The 18,916-nt window shown below is 47.8% G+C and overlaps 5 protein-coding genes across 5 annotated transcripts; 3 read left to right on the forward strand and 2 right to left on the reverse strand.

The window, feature by feature from the left end:
• Nucleotides 1-3,337: 3,337 nt before the first annotated feature.
• Nucleotides 3,338-3,703, reverse strand: ARB_06610 (uncharacterized protein; the record flags this gene model as incomplete). The annotated part of the gene is made up of 1 exon (XM_003015438.1): nucleotides 3,338-3,703. One exon carries the CDS (start codon nucleotides 3,701-3,703, stop codon nucleotides 3,338-3,340), a length of 366 nt encoding a protein of 121 aa, XP_003015484.1.
• Nucleotides 3,704-4,430: 727 nt separating this feature from the next.
• ARB_06611 (uncharacterized protein) lies at nucleotides 4,431-4,643 on the reverse strand (the record flags this gene model as incomplete). The annotated part of the gene is made up of 1 exon (XM_003015439.1): nucleotides 4,431-4,643. One exon carries the CDS (start codon nucleotides 4,641-4,643, stop codon nucleotides 4,431-4,433), a length of 213 nt encoding a protein of 70 aa, XP_003015485.1.
• A 1,521-nt stretch (nucleotides 4,644-6,164) lies between these two features.
• On the forward strand, nucleotides 6,165-7,289 carry ARB_06612 (uncharacterized protein; the record flags this gene model as incomplete). The annotated part of the gene is made up of 1 exon (XM_003015440.1): nucleotides 6,165-7,289. One exon carries the CDS (start codon nucleotides 6,165-6,167, stop codon nucleotides 7,287-7,289), a length of 1,125 nt encoding a protein of 374 aa, XP_003015486.1.
• A 3,841-nt stretch (nucleotides 7,290-11,130) lies between these two features.
• ARB_06613 (uncharacterized protein) lies at nucleotides 11,131-15,657 on the forward strand (the record flags this gene model as incomplete). Its single annotated transcript, XM_003015441.1, has 2 exons — nucleotides 11,131-14,948; nucleotides 15,015-15,657. The coding sequence occupies 2 exons, from the start codon at nucleotides 11,131-11,133 to the stop codon at nucleotides 15,655-15,657; spliced, it is 4,461 nt and encodes a 1,486-aa protein (XP_003015487.1).
• Nucleotides 15,658-16,714: 1,057 nt separating this feature from the next.
• ARB_06614 (uncharacterized protein) lies at nucleotides 16,715-18,699 on the forward strand (the record flags this gene model as incomplete). The annotated part of the gene is made up of 6 exons (XM_003015442.1): nucleotides 16,715-16,899; nucleotides 16,968-17,215; nucleotides 17,284-17,367; nucleotides 17,448-17,749; nucleotides 17,876-18,138; nucleotides 18,195-18,699. The coding sequence occupies 6 exons, from the start codon at nucleotides 16,715-16,717 to the stop codon at nucleotides 18,697-18,699; spliced, it is 1,587 nt and encodes a 528-aa protein (XP_003015488.1).
• Between the last annotated feature and the right edge of the window lie 217 nt (nucleotides 18,700-18,916).

The following is an 18,916-nucleotide window of genomic DNA, read 5'->3' on the forward strand; positions in this document are numbered from 1 at the left end:
CGTGTGGAGATTTGCACCCATAGGGTATAGGCGAGAGGAAAGTATAGAGTAAGGTAAAAAAGCAGCTCCTACTCTGAAACACATCTGGGGCTCGCTGCATATCAAGGTATAACGAGGCGGCTATGCAGGCCCCAACTACGGGGACAGGAAGGGGGAAATGAGCAAATCGCAATCCCAGCTTATAGCTGTCAAAATCCATGTCTATAGAACCGGAGGCGAGAAAGGCCACCCACGCGTGCAGCGCCGGCGCCGGCGTTTCTGCAGCTGCAGAGCCACTGATGAGGGAAATAGGATGGAAAGATATCCGCTTTTTTTCTTTCTAGAAGAATACTGCGCAGATAGGGGCTCATGACGTGTGGGATGTCCGATGTGATTGATGGGTTTGGCCGGTGGGTGGACCAGCGAATACATACAGATGATAGTGAGAGATGATAGTGAGAGATGATAACGACAGATGACACGGCACGGCCAACTTCGCGCAACTGACGGCCTCTTCGCACACCCGTGGCCTCCGATATCGATGTTGACTGATATCTCTGTAACTATCTCTGTGCCTGTCTGAAGGCCAGCTAGCGAGTTGCCCCGGCTACCTGCAGACAGGGATTAAGCGACTAGCTCGCTATCAAATCAATAAAGCTACCGCGGCATCAATATTGGGTGGTTATTCCAATATGTGAGCTGTGCAGTGACATCGTGGAACCAACACGACAGGAGCTGGACTATTGGCATTTTACCGGCAGACAGGACGAGCAAAGCAGATCTATCCCATGGCGAATTATCGCTCGCTCGCTCGCTCTCCAGACCGGATGCGGCGGTCCAGCCCTATCTCATACATGTTGGTTCTTCTTTGTGCTTTGATCTCTCCCCCTTTTTTGTACCTTTAGATCAGAATTTTTTTGCATCGAGATGATGCCATGCGAAGGCGAAGGCGAGTGAGTGTGCCAGCCAAACGGAAGGGAACCTGCATGTGTTGCATGGCATGTTTTTTTCTTTGAAGGTCAGATCGTGGTGGCAGACATGTGGTTCTGACATGTTGGATGTCAAAATCTGCAAGCCGGATTCTCGCAGGAAGGAAAAAAGGTACGATGTATCCGTATCTGCTCTCTGACAGGCTGAGCAAACGAGGAGGGCATCCAATCACCCGCCTTGCCAGTGTCACTCGTCAGAGAGGCCCGAGATTCGCATCATTTGCACATCCAAGGCCAACGAAGACCGCTAGATAGAGAGGATACCCAGCCCAAGTGTCGGAGTCAAAGCCCGAGCTAGAGCCAGCCAGTGCGAGGCCAGTTGAAGCGATGGAGTTAGTCGGGTTTTTAACTACGGCGCTCAATTCTAATCCCGACTCAACGGGCGAAGGAAGATGTGGTGATGGCTTGCGGCTGAGGGGGGAGGGTCTTCTGGGGTGCAGTGCAGTGCAGTGCAGTGCAGGTCGAGCCAGGCCGGCTTTGTCCAAAGAGACAACGACGAGAAGAGGAAGATGAAACTGGACAAGGCGAGTTCAAACAAGAGAGTGTTGCACAGGGGGGGAGTATCTACGTCTGTCTGCGCCGCCACAAAGTTGCGGTCTACTTCACACGCCATACATGTGAGATGATCCCGACTCGTGGCTGCGGGCACACCGTTCAGCAACTTACCGGCAAGACAGAAGATGGGGATTACGGCTGGACTGGACGAACGCTCAGGCGTGAACCTTGACTCGGCGCCAGACTGGTTGTTGGTGCCCTTGAAGGCTTGAAAGAGGATCAAAGAAGAAGAAGATCGTCCGCCCATCAGCGCGTCCGAAACGGAGGAGTTCGACGGCGGACGCCATGGCGGACCATTTTAGGCTTTGCAACCTCGAGTTATAGAAGTATGGAGAGTATGGAGTTTGGCCCTCGCTCTAGCCAACCTGCTGGCTGGCGGCAGCAGTGTCTAGGTTCAGGTAAATGATCAGAGCCCCAGGGAGAGGGAGCGGGATGATTTTGCCTCCCCCAGAAAGTCAAGAGGACTGGACTCTCAAGCCAATTCGGGGCCATAGTGCTATGATGTGCTATTAATATACAGGGGGAGGAGGCGAGATGTCTACTAAGTCAACGGTCTGGTCTACGGTTAACAGTCTGGTTCATGGTTGACGGGTCTATCTAGGTCAAGAACTGGCCATTTCTCAACTGGAACCATGGAATCGACTGACGAAAGAAGACATTGCTTCAAGCGTAACTGTAACTGTAACCATACTTGCTGTGGTTAATAGCCGTCGACAGGTCGCAGTCGATGGAAAAATCCTATCTGAAACCTTGCTGGTAGGACGAAGCAGGTACAGCGTAACGATAGAAGTATGTTGTATGCATTGTCGATGTAGATAAAGGGGGTGTGTTCGTGAGATGTTACTCCGTACCATCGATCAATATACCACCCCAGGGGGGGTAATGTAAGATCATATATGATATGATATGCCCTGCCCAAGCTTGTTCTTGTTCCATGCAAGTGAGATGCGATGCGATGAGATTGCGATGAGATGCAGATGTACTAGATGCGATCATCCCGTCGTCTCCTCCCCCCCCCCCTTTGAGGCCGAACCGAAGCGACTATGGTGATTCTGATATGATACATCCAGCGAGCCAACCCGCCCGCCACGACAGCCAATAACGCTGCGTCGGCTGGGCCGAGAAACCCACCGGCCTGACTGATCGATAGGCAGGAAAGTCAGTCACTTACTTCTTCTATCTCGTTGCTTTTCTTCTTCTTCTTTGGCCTGGTGGTTTTATCCCGATGAACTAGCGATCACACCCATGCGGAGATCCCCCACCGGTCGAGGCATGTATCAGCATCGAAGTAAAAGCAACTACTCTGGACATTATTGGTAACAGAGTACTCCGTAACAGAGTAGAGTTATTCATCGATGGGGGCCAGATGTCTAAGCTCGTTACAGTTGTTGCTGGGCGGTTAGTCACTGCAGCCAGCAGCCCCCTTAGGCAGCGTACAGGCAGCCAGCACATTCAGCACGGCGCGTAGAGAGGACATGGGGAGAGAGTAACGAACCAACGAGGAGCGGCATGACGAGTTCATGGTTCCTTTTTCTCTGGCTGGGTATTGCTTTTTGGCTTTTGGGCTGCTTGCTTTTTTGTCTGGCCTGGGAATAATAAGTTAACGTTTTCAGGGGTATTCAGGCATGAGTGTGCTACGTGGGAGTCGCACAGGCGTAGATATCTACTTACAAAGCGCCTCAACATGAAGCAGTCTAAGAAGAAGGGAGAGAGGGAGATAGAGGGAGGGAGAGGGGATGCAAGGGGCGTTCCGGGCTAGAGGCAGGACCGTCAATGGGATATTGCAGTGTCTGGAGATGAAACAGAGAAAGCTCTTATTGAGACTTGATATAGCCAGAAGTGATGAAGTACTCCCCTCCCGTATGAGAGAGATATCGAGAGAGCCGTTGAGGACTGGGGCTGGTAACCTCACGCTCGGAACCGCCTGGGGCTCGTATCTGATGCCCTGTCCCTGTCCCTGTCCTTAGCAAGTGCATTCTATCTATCTCTTTTTGAGATGCAGTCCACAGTTCACAGTATTCGATATAGAGGTGCCATGCATGGTCAGCAAGCAGAGACTCAAAAATGAGGGCTCCAGAAGAGTACAGACGAACTCGAGGAGCACGAAGAAGAAGAGAAGAAGAAGAGAAGAGAAAGAAGACAAAAGTAGAAGAAAAAAGCAAGCATTCGACGGCGTCCATCCTCCACGGCTCGTCCGAACCAGTCATGGCCAACCGTATCCAGTTATGGAGTGACTTCTTCTGTAGCTATCTCTCTCTAATCCTTCTTGTATCCAACTCTATCTGACTGACTCTACCTCTATCCGTAAACTCATATCATCAAGTGAGAATCCTCTAGCTCTCCAGGGTAACTGCTCGAGCCCAGCGCTTGGGCAGGCCATCCCAGGCCCTCCACCCTTTTACGCTTCAGGGACGAGCAGGAGGCGAAAAAGCAAAGAGTCAAATCCTTAGCGAGCGTACACCTGAATAAATACTTCACTTAGTTATGTACGGGAGTACTGGCTGTAAGTATGTGTATGCATGATGAAAAAGCAAGCAGGCTGGCTGTATGTATGCCCATGACTACGGCTGCAACTTGGCAGGGTCAGGGGCTGGACGGAGGCCCAGCTCACCCACGCGGAGAGAAGAAGACAACAACGACGACGACGAAGAAGAGTAACTAGTAGTAGTAACTCGGAGTATCCTCGCTGGCAAAAAGAAAAGGCAGAAGAAGCAACGAGACGGCGAAAAGAATAGAGGGCCAGGGGACTCCACTGCAGGAACCAGGAACGCAAGCTAAGCAAGAAGAGTAGAGTTGAGGAGGAGAATGGAATATGGATATCAACAAAAAAAAAGGGAAAAGAAAAAAAGGAAGAAAGACATAAATTTAGCATCAAGGTACGCTCGCTAGTTAGCCAGTCCGCTATAGCTAGATAGGCGCATGGCTGATGCGGCCTGACCTTGACCTGGCCTGACCTTGACTTTTGCCAAAGCCTGGAGCTGTGGATGCTTCTTTATATATAACCAACTGCCTCTCGCTCTCGCTCTCGTCTCTCTCTCTCTCTCTCTCTGCCCTTGCTTGGTCTCCGTCTCTTTTCTGCTTGCTGCTCATCCACCGCTTCTTTGCTTGCTGGCCATGCATGCATGCACCGGCACTCCTATATAACAAGACGCCCGCCCTCGTCGTACACCTTTGATCACCACCACGACTACTACTACTAACTACAACGACGACCATCACCACCACCACGACTGAAGATTGATCATATATTGCTATCCTGCTGCCATCATGGACGAACAGGAGTTTGAGGTGTTTGACTCGCTGCCGCCAGCGCTGCGTCGAAAGGTGAGTCCCTGAGCCTACCAAAAGGCCACCCCCCTGGGCCCCTATTCCTCCTGCTATAACCCTTAATCATCTGCATCTCCATCATCCCCATCCCCATCCCACCTCATCTCATCTCATCTCGCATCTCTCCATCCGCTCCATCATCTCATCTCCTGTCGCCGTTATGACGATGCTCCGGTGGGCTCCCCTGGCAAGCTTCTGCCCCCTAGGGCCCCCCCCGTAGCGCCATGCCCTTGACTAGCCCGCTTGGCCGTCTCTCCCTTGCTCAGGCCGCTCCTCTCGGTCCTCCTGATCCTCTCCGGTGCCTCTTCGCTTTTCTGATATCACTTTTTGCTTCTTCTTCTTCTTCTTCTTTGACTTTGGCGCTGCTCACATAGCACAGCGTCGGTGGCTTCTGGCTGTCTTGTCCTTGTCTCTCGTCTTGTCGCTGTCTCTGTCTTACCCGGCCGGCCTCCACCAGCACTAACACTAACACTAACAAACATCCACTTATGCACATCCACCACCACAACAGCACACCGCACACAACACACGGCCAACTATAATAAGAATGGCCATAATAGATGCAATTGACATGCTAATCATGAGATGACAGCTCTTCTCGAACCTCGAGCGCTTCCGCCTCGAGCAGATGAGACTCGCCCAGGCCTCCTCCTCCTCCTCGCCCGACCGCCGCCCAAGCGACTACCAGCGATGCGCCCCCCTGGCCTCCACTTGCTGCTCCTCGTCCACCCCTTCGTCAACGCCCGCTAAGCTCTGCAGACAGCGCAGGCCCAGCAGTCCGAAGGCCCGTATGTAGACTCCCATTATCCACTCCTCTCTTCTGTTCCGTTGCTCCTTTTTTTCTTCGTTCCTCTTTTTTTTTTTTTTACTCTTTTCCGTTGTGTCGTTCTTTTTCTCTCTCTTTTGCCCTCTCTCCATACGCAGTGGACTCCCTATACACTCTGCCACCTTTCTTCGCTATACCCTCAACTAACTCGACGGTGACATCCAGGAGACCGACGGCGGCCTCCTCTCAACGGCAAGCGACGCTGCAAGACCTCCCACCGCGTCCTCCAGAAGCCCTCCGCCCAGCTGCAGACCGCCTACCTGACCGCGCAGGCCGACTCCGAGTGGTTTCAGTCCCTCCCGCCAAAGGTCCAGCAGCGCCACTTCAGCGTCGAGGAACAGACTCGCCTCGGCGGCTGGCGCTCCAGCATCATCCTCGACGCCGCTGACCAGGCCCTCTACAAGTTCGGCAGCTTCACTACCGCTGCCGAGTCCTCGTTGTCGCTGCCGGCCACGGCTACGTTGTCCAGGTCGTCCTCCTTTTCGAGCATGTCGTCAGCCGTAGATGGCGACGTCCATCACCACCACAACAGCAATAGCAACAACAACAACAACAACAACAACAACGACAACAATGACAACAATGACCAGAACGATGACTCGTTGTATGACAGCTTCAAGTGGCTGGACGAAGAAGACGAGATCGATCTCTCGCTAGACTACCACGCCCATCTCGCTGAGACGTCGGCTTCCTCGGCCAATCTACACAGCAAGAAATCGCCCTTCCGCAGCAGACGGCAGTCCTCCTTTCGACGCACTTTCTCTATATCTTCAGGCTCAAACCGCGGCAGAAGCAGCGGCAGCGGCCTTCCTTCGCCTCGTCTACGCAGCCAGACTGCATTCCAGCCCAATTCCATCAGCAGCAGCAGCTCCTCCAGCAACAACAATAACAACAGCCACAACCACAGTCTACGACCACACTCTGTCTCCAGGCCTACTCCTCCCCCCCTGATACCACCATATCTCCCTCATACTTCCCACGGCTCCGTCGACCACCCAGCCCAGTTCTACCAGGACCCCGAGGCCCGTCTTAAGCTACGAGTCTACCTCGCCTCTCCCCAGAAATTCGACGAAGCAATCGAATTCGGGTTCCCTTCTCTCGAACACAACGACAACCTGGGCACTCCCTTCTCCTTCGACCGCAAATGGAAAATGCAAGAATCCCCTACTTCTTCCTCCTTTATCGACTCAGAGTCCATCGCCCCCTTCGACAGTACCGCCAGTGCAAGTGGTCCGCCTAGTCCCCGCACCGCCGTACGACCGAAGACATCCGGAGATTTGAAACCCGACAGCAACCAGTCGGCTTCCACATGGCGCAACCCATCAGTGTGCGATTCCGTCAACTCTCGACCCTCGTGCTCGAGCAGGCGGCCTATCATCGTCGGCTCCTCGGGTCCCATGGGCAGCAGGGAGATGACGCTTAAGATGACGCTTACCCGACCCGATCTCAGATCAAGCGAGCTGACTTCCTCGCCGAAATCGAGCATGACCGCCGAGGAAGATCCGCTTAAACTGGCGGATTTGCCGGTCGACGAGAAGGCGCCGGTCTGGGAGAAGCCGGAAAAGACCTCGATGAAGAGCGTCTGGAGGAAGATCACGGGCAAAGCTACTTAACCTTACTTACTATCATTAACTCTCTTTTCTTTACTTGGTCTCCTTTCTTGTCATTTCGCTTCTTGCGTGAGCTATGCTTGCACCCTGTTTACATACCCATACTACCTTTTATTCATATACATACCCAGTTTTTTTCCCATTTCCCACTTTACTTACACTTTACTCTGCTTGACGCCTGATGACCCATCTCCTAATTTTTCTACTCTACCAGTCCATCTATCTCTATTTCCTTTCCGTCTTGAATACCCACCGCTTTTTTCAATATCTACTTTTACATACCATGTCTGGGACCTCTCTACTTTTCCTCTCTACTACCCTCTATCCGCCTGCACATAGCATATATACCCATCTACTTAGTTACTCAGTTAGTTAGCAAATGAAACACCAATGCAGATGAACACTCTTCCACTTCCATCACGTAACCGTCTCTCTCGTTCCTTTTTCCTGCCGAATCAACTTACCTGCATACGGATACCCGCGTACTTACTTAGAAGCATGTAAGTACGCACATATCAAATATGACATGTTGTGCATGTACTAGCTTCGTAGGTTCCTCGTATCTCCTCGTTTGGTGAGACATGTTACTTTTAGCGTATCTTATTAATAAGCAAATATAAGGCTCTTATTAGTTATTAGTAGGTTAGCTTAATTATATAATTACTATATCTATAATATATCTATTAATATTAATAAAGATATCGTATTTAATATTAATACCTATTCCTTCTATAAAAATAGCTTAAATATAGCTCTAAAGGCTATATTATAAGGTATCTCTACTAAAAATATATCCTAGAGTAAGAAATACTAACTAGTTTTCTATTTCTACCTAAAATAGGTATAAAAAAGAAATATACTATTAAAGAAGTACTTATAGAAGTTCCTATAATTAATTTAGATAAATAGATACTATTAAGGCCTTCGAAGAGATATTCTACTATTAATCTACTAGATAATATTAATATTATAAGTTCTCTTATTTTATTCTAGCTCTTTTTTATATCTAATATTATTACTATAATTAATTAATTAATTAATAAGTATATTACTTTAAAATATAGAGAGAAGGAGTTATAATTTAAAGAGTAGGGGGTAGATAAAACTCTATAGACTTAGAAAGATATAAACTTATTTGAGATTTATATCTTTTTAGAAATACTTATATATATAGAAGTATATAACTCTAAAAGAGTATATTATTACTAGTAGAATAATATACTAGATAATTTTATCTATATTCTATAACTTTATATAAACTTAGATTAATTTAAATAAGTTAAATAATATATTTATATCTCTCTATTTTCTTAATAGCCTCTAGCTAATACTTCTTAGTTATATAAGCTTAAGCCTCTTATATTAATATTCTAAGCTACTATAAAGAAGTACTATATACCTAGTTCTAATATTATAATTAATAAAATTATAATAAGATACTTTAGAAGGTCTTCTTATATAGTTAAAATACTAAATAAACTTATCTACTAGGGCTATAAGGTCTTTACCCTTATAGAATATAACTATATTTAGTCTTTTATATAAATAAGTAGAATATAAGGTATTAAAGATATATTTAAATACCTAGAGTTTATATTAATAGAATTAATAATCTATAATATAATATTATAACTACTAAATCCTCCCCCCCTATTATAAATATATAGTAGGCTAATATTAAGTTATATCTATAAGGAGTAACTAAAATATATTAATATTAAATATTTATTAATCTCCTCTAGCTTTATATAGGCCCTAAAGATATAAATAATAGAGTATTATAATAAGGAATAAGTTATTTTCTATTTTATTTATATAGATAACTACTTTATATTAGTTCCTCTCTTCTATAAGCTTCGGTAGCTTAATTATAGGGCTTATAGAATAATATAGTCTACTTAATACCCTCCTATTCTCTAGAAGCTCTAGGAGTATATAAAGGCTTTAGAATATAATATAATATATATATAGATTTTAAATAATATACTATACCTTTTTTAGTAAAATAATAATATTATATTAATACTATCTATAGTCTATTAACTAAATTAATTTATTATTAGGCTATACTAGAGGCCTCAAGAGACTTTAATAAATACTTTAATTACTTAGAAGGCCTTTAGAAGTAAGACTAAATAAAATATAGAGATACCTATACTTATTAATAACTATAACTATTAAATAAATAGTATAGATCTAGTAAATTAATATAGAGAAGGCTATAAAACTTATAGACTAAGTAATAGAAACTAGCTATCTCTTCTATTCTAGTTTATTAATATATCTATTATTAATATCTATTATATTTACTACGTTCTTATAGAGTAGTTAAATAATATTATATTACTAATTAGCTACTTTTTATTCTAGAAGTAGCTTTATAAGGAGCTCTTTAGCTAATTAGAGTTAAAAATAAAGCTCCCTAATTAATATTTTAATAAGTAGCTATAGTATATTTATATTCCTTTAAATAGATACTAAAATTATATATATTACTAGTATAAAAAGTAATACCTTCTAAGGAATAAGAATAGTAAATAGTAGGCTACTCGAATAAGATATAGCTATAAGGTATATAATATCCTAGTATATATAAAAAGAGGATATTAGGAGGCTCTCTATACTTTACCTAATTAAGCCTAGTTTCTATTACTAATTAACTTAATACTAATTAAATACTAAAATTATATTAATTAGTCTATTAGAATGTGCTATTTAGCGTTACCGTCGTATTAAATAAATTACCGCTAAAAGTAACATGTCTCACCAAACGAGGAGATAACTTTCTTGCATGCTTCATCCCTGGACAGTAGTCGGTATGGATGCCATGTCTATATGTCTGCATCCCTGATCCCAGCTAGTCTGCCCGGAAATACCTTCTTGCTCCCACGAACCACGCCGGCCCTCTCGGTCGACCTCAATTGCTCACTTCACGACTCCATAGCATGTCCACTGGTGCGTTGAGATAGCTCACATTGCGCTCTCGAGAAAGAAGAACTATATCAGCCGTGTTATGGCTGGTGCATGGGGGACGGATATGCGGCCACCTGGCTGCGTCGAGGGGAGGGATAGGACGCCAGCTGTACACCAGGACGGCCGACAGGCTTCTTTCTTTTCTTTCTTTCTTCCTTTCTTTCTTTTGCTCTGTCGTCTCCTTAACGGTCGTCGTAGTGTAGTTGTTAGTCTGTAGGTAAGTGGCAGCGGATACGGAGGATGGCGTGAGGATGGGCAGGCTTAGGGCAGTCAGGAGTAAGGACGGAGCCAGCAACAAAGAGCATCCACTTACCCTACCATCCTCCGGCCATTAACTCGCCATCGCCATCATCATCATCATCGTCTTCTTCTTCTTCTGCCCGTCTTCATGTCTCCTTCGTCTTCGTCCTCGTCTTCGTCTCCCTTTCTGCGGCCTCGCCTCAAACTTCAGTTTCATCACGTGACACTCTTTCTAAGCTGGCCTGCAGAAGCGAAAAGCGACGACGACGACGATGAAGACAACAACTTCACCGCCAGCCAGCCAGCCAGCCAGCTGTTGTTCTTTTGATATCGCTATTTCACCTGCGGACTCCAGTTAAGTAGGTGCCCTCTGCTCGTCTGCCGGGACATCCCTGGCTGTCTGTTTATCGCTGGTTCAAGGCAACTGTTTTGGTCTTGGTGAGTCCTCAAACTGCCAGCTATCTAACTACCAAGCTCTCAGCTGGCCTAGCTACGACGACCTACGACGACCTCTACTGACTCCCTACTACAGCTTCATCCTAGGATTCCGATATCATACGAGACCGCAAATCCCTCCTCGCGGCCCCTCCAGTTCCATACTTATGTCGTCCAGTCAATCCCACAGCTCATCATGATCGTCAGGAGCCTCCTGTTGGCCGGCAGCCTGCTGCTAGCCAGCGTCGTGCCGGCCTCCTTCACCCTCGCAAAGTCCGACGGGCCCCAGATCAAAGTCAAGGAGTTCGACAAAGTGCCCACGGACGTCCACTACTTCGAGGACACAGATACCATCATCTTGTCCGGCAAGAAGGCAGAGCTCTACATCTCGACCGACGCCGCCGCCTCATGGAACCTGCTCGAGGGGAAAAGCGGCATCTTATACCCAAACAAATACCACACTCAGAGCGCGGTGATCTACGGGCCCAATCGCAAGCACTGGGTCACCTTTGACGCGGCGAAGACATGGCGCGAGTTCGAGGTTCCCGATAAGCTGGTGTATGGCGGCGGCTTTATGCCGTTTACTTTCCATGGAAAGGATGCTGAAAAGGTACTTATAAGCGCAGAGGAGTGTCAGTTTATGACCTGCAGGCATGTTACGTATTATACCACCGATGGCTTCAAGACCGTCAAGAGGCTGTTCGAAGGCGATATGGGCTGCTTTTGGGCGGTGGGTAACCCGGCCTTTGGCGAGGGTGAGCCTCATCTGCCCGATAAGCTCGACGATCGAGTGTTTTGCATCTGGCCTCACGCCACCCCGCTCGACCTGACGCGCCGGCTGGTCTATTCCGATACATACTTCAGTGACCGCAAGGCCGTGGCGGTCGAGGCGGGCGGCAGGGACATCAAGGGGGTCAACAACATGGCTTCTGTCAAGAAGTTTTTGATCCTCGCTGCTTCGTCTGTAGGAACCTCAGAGGCCGCGATATACGTTAGCAAAGATGCCGTGCATTGGGACCGGGCAGACTTCTACGGTGGCCCCAAGGTACGGGGAGGCAAGTTTACCGTCCTCGAGTCTACCAACTATAGCATCCAGGTCAACGTTGCATCGCGCAGATCTAGAGTACCCATCGGAAGCTTGTTCACCTCCGACTCCACCGGTACCTCCTTCACAATGAACCTCGACGGCGTCAACGAGGATAAGGACATGATCACCGACTTTGAGCAGGTCTCGGGCATCCAGGGCATTTTCCTCGTTAACATCGTCGAGAACGCTGAAGAGGTTAAAAAGGGTGCTACCAGGGAGAAGAAGTTGGTCAGCCGCATCTCCTTTGACGATGGCAGAACCTTCAAGCCGTTGAAGTGCGGCGATAAGGAGCTCCACCTGCATTCCATCACCCGGCCGTCCAACATAGGTAGGACATACTCCAGTCCAGCCCCGGGCCTAGTCATGGGCATCGGGAATACCGGAGACAAGCTCGGAACGTACGAAACTGGCGATACCTTCGTTTCTAACGACGCCGGTGTCACTTGGCGCAAGGCCCTGGATAAAGCTCACAAGTACGAATTTGGCGACCAGGGCTCTCTGCTCGTCGCCGTATTCGACGAATACAAGGATAAAATATTCACGGACGAAATATCTTACTCGCTCAACCATGGCAAGGACTGGAAGAAGGCCAAGCTGCCTCACAGAGTCACGGCCTTGCAACTCACTACCACACCGGACTCAACCTCTCTCCAGTTCCTGCTTGTAGCAGAAGATGAGAAGAAGAAGTTCTACGTCATGTCAATTGACTTTAGCGACATCCATGAGCGCAAGTGTGAGAAGAAGGACTTTGAGCGCTGGCCAGCTAGGTTGGATGAAAAGGGCGAACCGGACTGTCTCATGGGCCACAAGCAGTTCTACAGACGAAGAAAAGCAGACGCAGACTGCTTCGTCAAGGAGAAGTTCAAGGAACCCTTGCCTGAAACAGAGCCCTGCCAATGTACCAAGGAAGATTTCGAGTGTGCCGCTGGCTTCCTGCGCAATAAGGACTACGAGTGTGAACCCCATCGCAAGGTGTCGCCGCCAGAGGGCAAATGCAAGAACCCAGACGACAAGTTCATGGGCCCGTCGGGATACCGCTTGATCCCCGGAGATGACTGTCTCAAGAAGGGCGGAGTTGACCTTGAAAAGGAAGTAGAGCGGACCTGCAAGGATGCCACCAAGGCTCCCGTCAGCGGCCAGATCTCCGTCGAAAAAACCCCCTTCAAGACCAAGAATCTTAATTACCGCTACCTTGAACGCAGTGATACCAGCTCCGGAGACGATGAGACTGTCATCTTGAAAACAGATGATGGGGACCTCTTCGTCACCAGAGACCATGGTAAAACATGGCAACGCGGTAAATTCAAAGAGCCCATCTCCCTATACATTCCCCACAAATATGACAACGACGTCATCTATCTTCTCACTGAAGGCAAGAAGGCATACTGGAGCATCGACAGAGCGCATACATTCCATTCCTTCGAAGGAAAACTGCCCATTACTAGAACACTTGGCACCCTGCCTCTATACTTCCATCCGGACCACCCAGACTGGCTGATCTGGATCGGCGGACAGGATTGCAAGGGCAAGAAATGCACTGATCTAGCGTACTATTCGAAAAACCGCGGTGATGAATGGGATCTGCTCCTCCGTGGCGTGGGCAAATGCATGTTCGTCGGCAAGGAAGGCGAACTTACAGCGGACGATCTGATATTCTGCTCGCAGCATGAACACGAGGATCCATCCAAGAGCCTCCGCTTGATTTCCAGCGATGACATGTTCACCAAGAAAACATCCGTCCATTTCGACGGCAAGCCCATCGTCGGATACGCGAAGATGTCCGAGTTTATCGTCGTAGCTACCAAGAACGGCACGGAGCTTTCGTCTTTCACCAGCGTGGACGGCAAGACCTTCGCCCACGCTGCGTTCCCACCTAATTATCACATCGACGCTGAATACGCATATACCGTTCTTGACAGCTCGACGCATTCCATCTTCCTGCATGTCACTGATCATCCTGCCAAAATGCATGAGTTCGGCAGTATCCTTAAGAGTAATAGCAACGGCACATCATACGTCCTCAGTCTGCCCAACGCCAACAGGAACGACCGAGATTACGTTGACTTTGAAAAGATCCAGGTCGTTGAGGGCGTTGCCCTGGCGAATATAGTTATCAACCCGGACGAAGTGAAGGCTAAAGGGCAAGAGAAGAAGTTCAGGTCCCTGATCACGCACAATGATGGATCTGAGTGGGCTCTTCTGTCTCCTCCCAAGAAAGACGTCGAGGGTAAAAACTTCGACTGCAAGGTCAAGGACAAGGGCACGGACGATTGTGCCCTGCACCTCCACGGATTCACTGAGCGCCGCGAAAACCGGGACTCGATGTCCTCTGGTTCTGCCGTCGGTTTGATCATTGGTGTTGGAAATGTAGGCTCCTCCCTAACACCCCGGGCTGAAAGCGATACCTACATGAGTCGTGATGCGGGCATTACCTGGCACCAGATCAAAAAGGGTCGATACCAGTGGGAATTCGGCGACCAGGGATCCATCGTCGTCGTCGTTGCGGAGGAGAAGCCGACAAAGGTCCTTTCGTACTCGCTTGACGAAGGCGAGACATGGACGGATTTTGAATTCAGCGACAAGGAGGTGACGGTTGAAGATATCTCGACCGTTCCATCGGATACTTCGAGGAATTTCATTCTTTGGTGTCGGCCTGGTTCTAGCAATGAGATTGTGGCGTATAACGTTGACTTCTCTGGTCTCAAGGAGAGAGAGAAGCAGTGCGTGCTCAAGAAGGAGTCTCCCGAGGCTGATGATTATTACCTCTGGTCCCCCAAACATCCTATGCAAAAGGACAATTGCCTATTCGGTCATGTTTCGATGTATCATCGCAAGAGGCCTGAGGCAAAGTGCTACAACGGCCCTAAACTCGATAGACTGAGCGGCGAGAAGAAGAACTGCCAATGTACCCGCCAGGACTACGAATGGTAAGCCCCATCCCTACTCTAACAACGTAAAAGCATCGATATTGCGCAATACTAACATTTACTTAGTGACTACAACTACGAACGGCAATCAGACGGCTCCTGCGCTCTAGTCAAGGGCCTCAAACCTGCTGACCCAATGCAAATCTGCAAAGACGACCCAGAGGCCATCGAATACTTCGAACCAACAGGCTACCGTAAACTCCCCGTCAGCACCTGCGAAGGCGGCCACCAACTCGACCACCTCGTTGCGCGCCCCTGCCCCAACAAAAAGAAAGAATTCGACGAAAAACACCCCGGCATCGGTGGCTTCGGCCTGTTCTTCGCCATCTTCTTCCCCGTCGCTATCGCCACGGGCGTAGGATACTGGGCCTTCTCCAAATGGGACGGCAAATTCGGCCGTATCCGACTGGGCGAGTCTCAACCTGAATCTATCTTCTCAAGAGACTCCCCCTTAATCTCTGTACCCGTCACTATAGTCGCAGGCACCGTGGCTGTGATCACCGCTCTACCGCTATTATTTTCGAGTCTCTGGAGGAGTTTCAGAGGGTATACCCGACTCCCTGGGTCATGGTGGGGACAGAGACAGAGACCGTATGCTTCGCGAGGCGCCTTTGCCGCTCGGAGAGGCGAGTATGTTGGTGTTGTGGATGATGAGGACGAACTTCTTGGAGCTGAGGAGTTTGAAGGTGATGAAGAGGAAGACGTGTGATTGCTTCACTTACCCTAACTCCTAACTCCTACCTACTTCCTACTTCTTTCCCCGTAGCTGGGAACAGATACTCTTACTTAATGGACACGATTATGCTGAACAGTGCGGAGAGATGTTTCCCACTCTCCTATATATTTCTTTTGCTTTCTTTTTTGTCCTCCCTTTGAGCCTGTTCTGTTTTCCCCTGACCTTCTGGAACCCTGTGTTATATGTCATATATATCTCCTTTTTCTCATGGTCGCTCTAGGTAGAATAAATGTTCGGTTTCTTTCTTCGATGCCGTTGTTGCTGTCCACCCCCTTATGTGCATCTGATGCTTTGATATGCATGATGTAATCAGTACTGCCGTTTTAAAAGTTTCTATTGGTCAGAGCTAAAAATAAGGCTAATTCTATTGGTCGTTACATCCAGTCTCTAAAAGCAGCCAATAGGAATTCAACTTGCACAACTCGCTCCTTCGTGCATATCAACGCCCGAGTCGAATCCTTCCTCTGTACAACCATCGAACTTCAGCCGCGAAGATGGCCTCTATAAGACGCAGCATATACCCATAGGCGTATGCTGCAGATACCACCAGGATAAAGCCACATGTCCTATTATTTCATCCTTCCATGAAGGCAGCCCTTGGTCACGAACCGAATACTTATCTCCTCCATACTTCATCGGCACGCTCCGCGAGATAAGCAATAGATATCCACCGACTACCTAGCTAGCCATGGATCTCACTACTTGGGGAAACCCCAGAGTATAACCTACTCTTATCTTTATCAAGCGCAGTCGTGGTGGATACATGACGACGAAGATCGCCCAGCCTGCTTTCCCCGGTTTTCTCCCCCCTAGCAACAAATACACTGAGTGCTATCAGCGGAAGTCTCCAGGTTATTATACACGTTATCAAACGCTACCAGCCTCTTGCACTGCGGAGATAATGAAGCGGTAGATGTATCCGGCCATTTCCATCTACAACCATTTAAATAGATACACCCTCGCTGGCGTGGTGTGACTTTTGTTCGTCCATCCGTCTACATCCTGCTTAACTGGTAGAGCAGTTGGTGAAATGACACCCAAACTACCTACCTTCGACTTGTCGAAATACCGGCGCTATGCATATACCTTCACCTCTTTGCACGTCTTACATAACGCCATTAAACTAGAGAGTTCCTCAAGCCTCGCCAATGAAGATTTGTTTCCCTCGCCTCCTGAGAAACGTACCTGGACTGCATTCAATTTCTTCGCATACTGGTAATACAGTCTCATCTCATCCATTTCAGTTAGGTACCCTGCTTCACTTCCCTCTAACGCACTTACAGGTGGAGTGAGTCCTGGGCAATTTCAGCGTGGTCGATAGGTGCCTCGTTAATCACCGTTGGAGCCACCGTGAGAGATGCAGTGCTCGTTGTTCTGTTCGCAAACCTACTTACTTCCGTTGTGATTGTATTGAATGGACGAGCTGCAGCGGCATACCATATTGGATTTCCGGTACAGTCCAGAACAAGTTTTGGGGTATACGGCCAATATTTTGTGGTGGTGCTGCGTGCATTGGTTGGCATTGCATGGGGTATGGCCTTACTTGCATGCACTATTGACCCTAACTAATATGGATTATTATTACCAGGCGGTGTACAGTTATATTATCAAGGACAGTTCCTTTCCGTATGTCTTCGTTGCGTCTTTTCGGGGTGGAACAAGATTCCAAATACTATACCCGCAGTGAGTATGGCCTGTTATTCGACCTATATCTAAGCTAAGTCCTCCTCAGAACCAAGCAATTACCGTTCAAGGGCTGATAGGCTTCTTCCTCGCCTTTCTAACCACTCTTCCCTTCACTCTTATCCATACTACCAAAATCCGACATGTGTTTAGCTTCAAGGCCATCGTCGTACCTCTAGCAGGACTAGGTATTGTATGCTGGGCTATTACCACCAACAGAGGTGTTTCAGCAGATAAACTCATCGATGAATCGAAACGTAAATCGACGTCTACCTTTGCATGGGGATTAGTTGCTCAGCTAAATGCTGTGTTTGGAGCAAACTCCGCTCTTATAGTTACTGTTCCTGATCTCGCTCGATATTCCACAAATCGAAATGCACAGGTATACGGGCAGGCTTTGGGATTGCCGCTGTCTCAAACAATATGTGCGGCATTTGGAATTATTACCACTGTGGGTATTCGATGTGGCCATCTCCTTGCTCCGACTACAACTAATAATGCGTAATAGGCTGCCGTTAAGAACATGTATGGAGAGGCATATTGGAATCCATATGACCTCCTTAATGGTATACTTGACCATGGCTACACTCCGAAAGCACGAGCAGGTGTGTTCTTTGCTGCTGCTGCATGGGCTTTTGCGACCCTGGGAACATCAATTGCATGCAACGCCGTTCCCTTTGCCGCTGATATCACCTGTATCGCGCCAAAATACATCAATATCGTCCGAGGCCAGGTAATCTGGCTGATAATTTCACTATCAATTGTTCCCTGGTATGTAATTTTTAATTTCTGTTATACAACACCACCAGCTAACATGATTCAAATAGGCGCTTTGTCGGAACTGCAAGCGGCTTCCTCCGTTTCCTCACAGGCTATTCTATCTTCCAGGGTCCCGTGGTTGGCATCATGCTGATAGATTACTTCTTCGTCCGGAGAGGTAACCTTCACTTACCGGATCTATACCGCCATTCCTCAACTGCACGATACTACTTTACCAAGGGATTCAATATTCGTGCCTTTGCTGCATTTATCATTGGATCCTTACTCCCTTTGCCAGGACTGATAGGGAGTTTTGGCAATTCCTTTTCTGCTGCGGCGGATCGTATGTTCTCGCTAGGCTGGACTCTTAGCTTTTTGGTTGGTAGCCTAGCCTACTGGATTCTTTGTGCTCTGTTCAAAGTTCCTGGTGACGATGATAGTTACGGATTTGAAGAGAAGGTGGCAGAGGCTGAAGAGATGATATGCCAAGGTGGGGATGTGTTATCTCCATCTTGTGAAGTAAAGGGTGATACCTCTCTGCAGGTTGAAGAGATTGAACGGAATGTAGTATAATGGCCTGTTACTCAACTAATCTTCGGTGGCAAAGATAGGTTTTATAAGTCGTTACGGATTTGAATAGGATATGGTACGAGATATAATTTTGATATTTGATAATCCTGTATATAGTTTTTTTTAGATATCAGCACCGAATTTTCACTCACCGCACTGTCTACATCGTGCTGTATGCATGTATTTAGCTAGGAGGTGGTAGATCGGCAGGACTGAAAGA

Source organism: Trichophyton benhamiae, assembly GCF_000151125.1.
Source record: "Trichophyton benhamiae CBS 112371 chromosome Unknown contig01535.1, whole genome shotgun sequence".
NCBI lineage: Eukaryota > Fungi > Ascomycota > Eurotiomycetes > Onygenales > Arthrodermataceae > Trichophyton > Trichophyton benhamiae.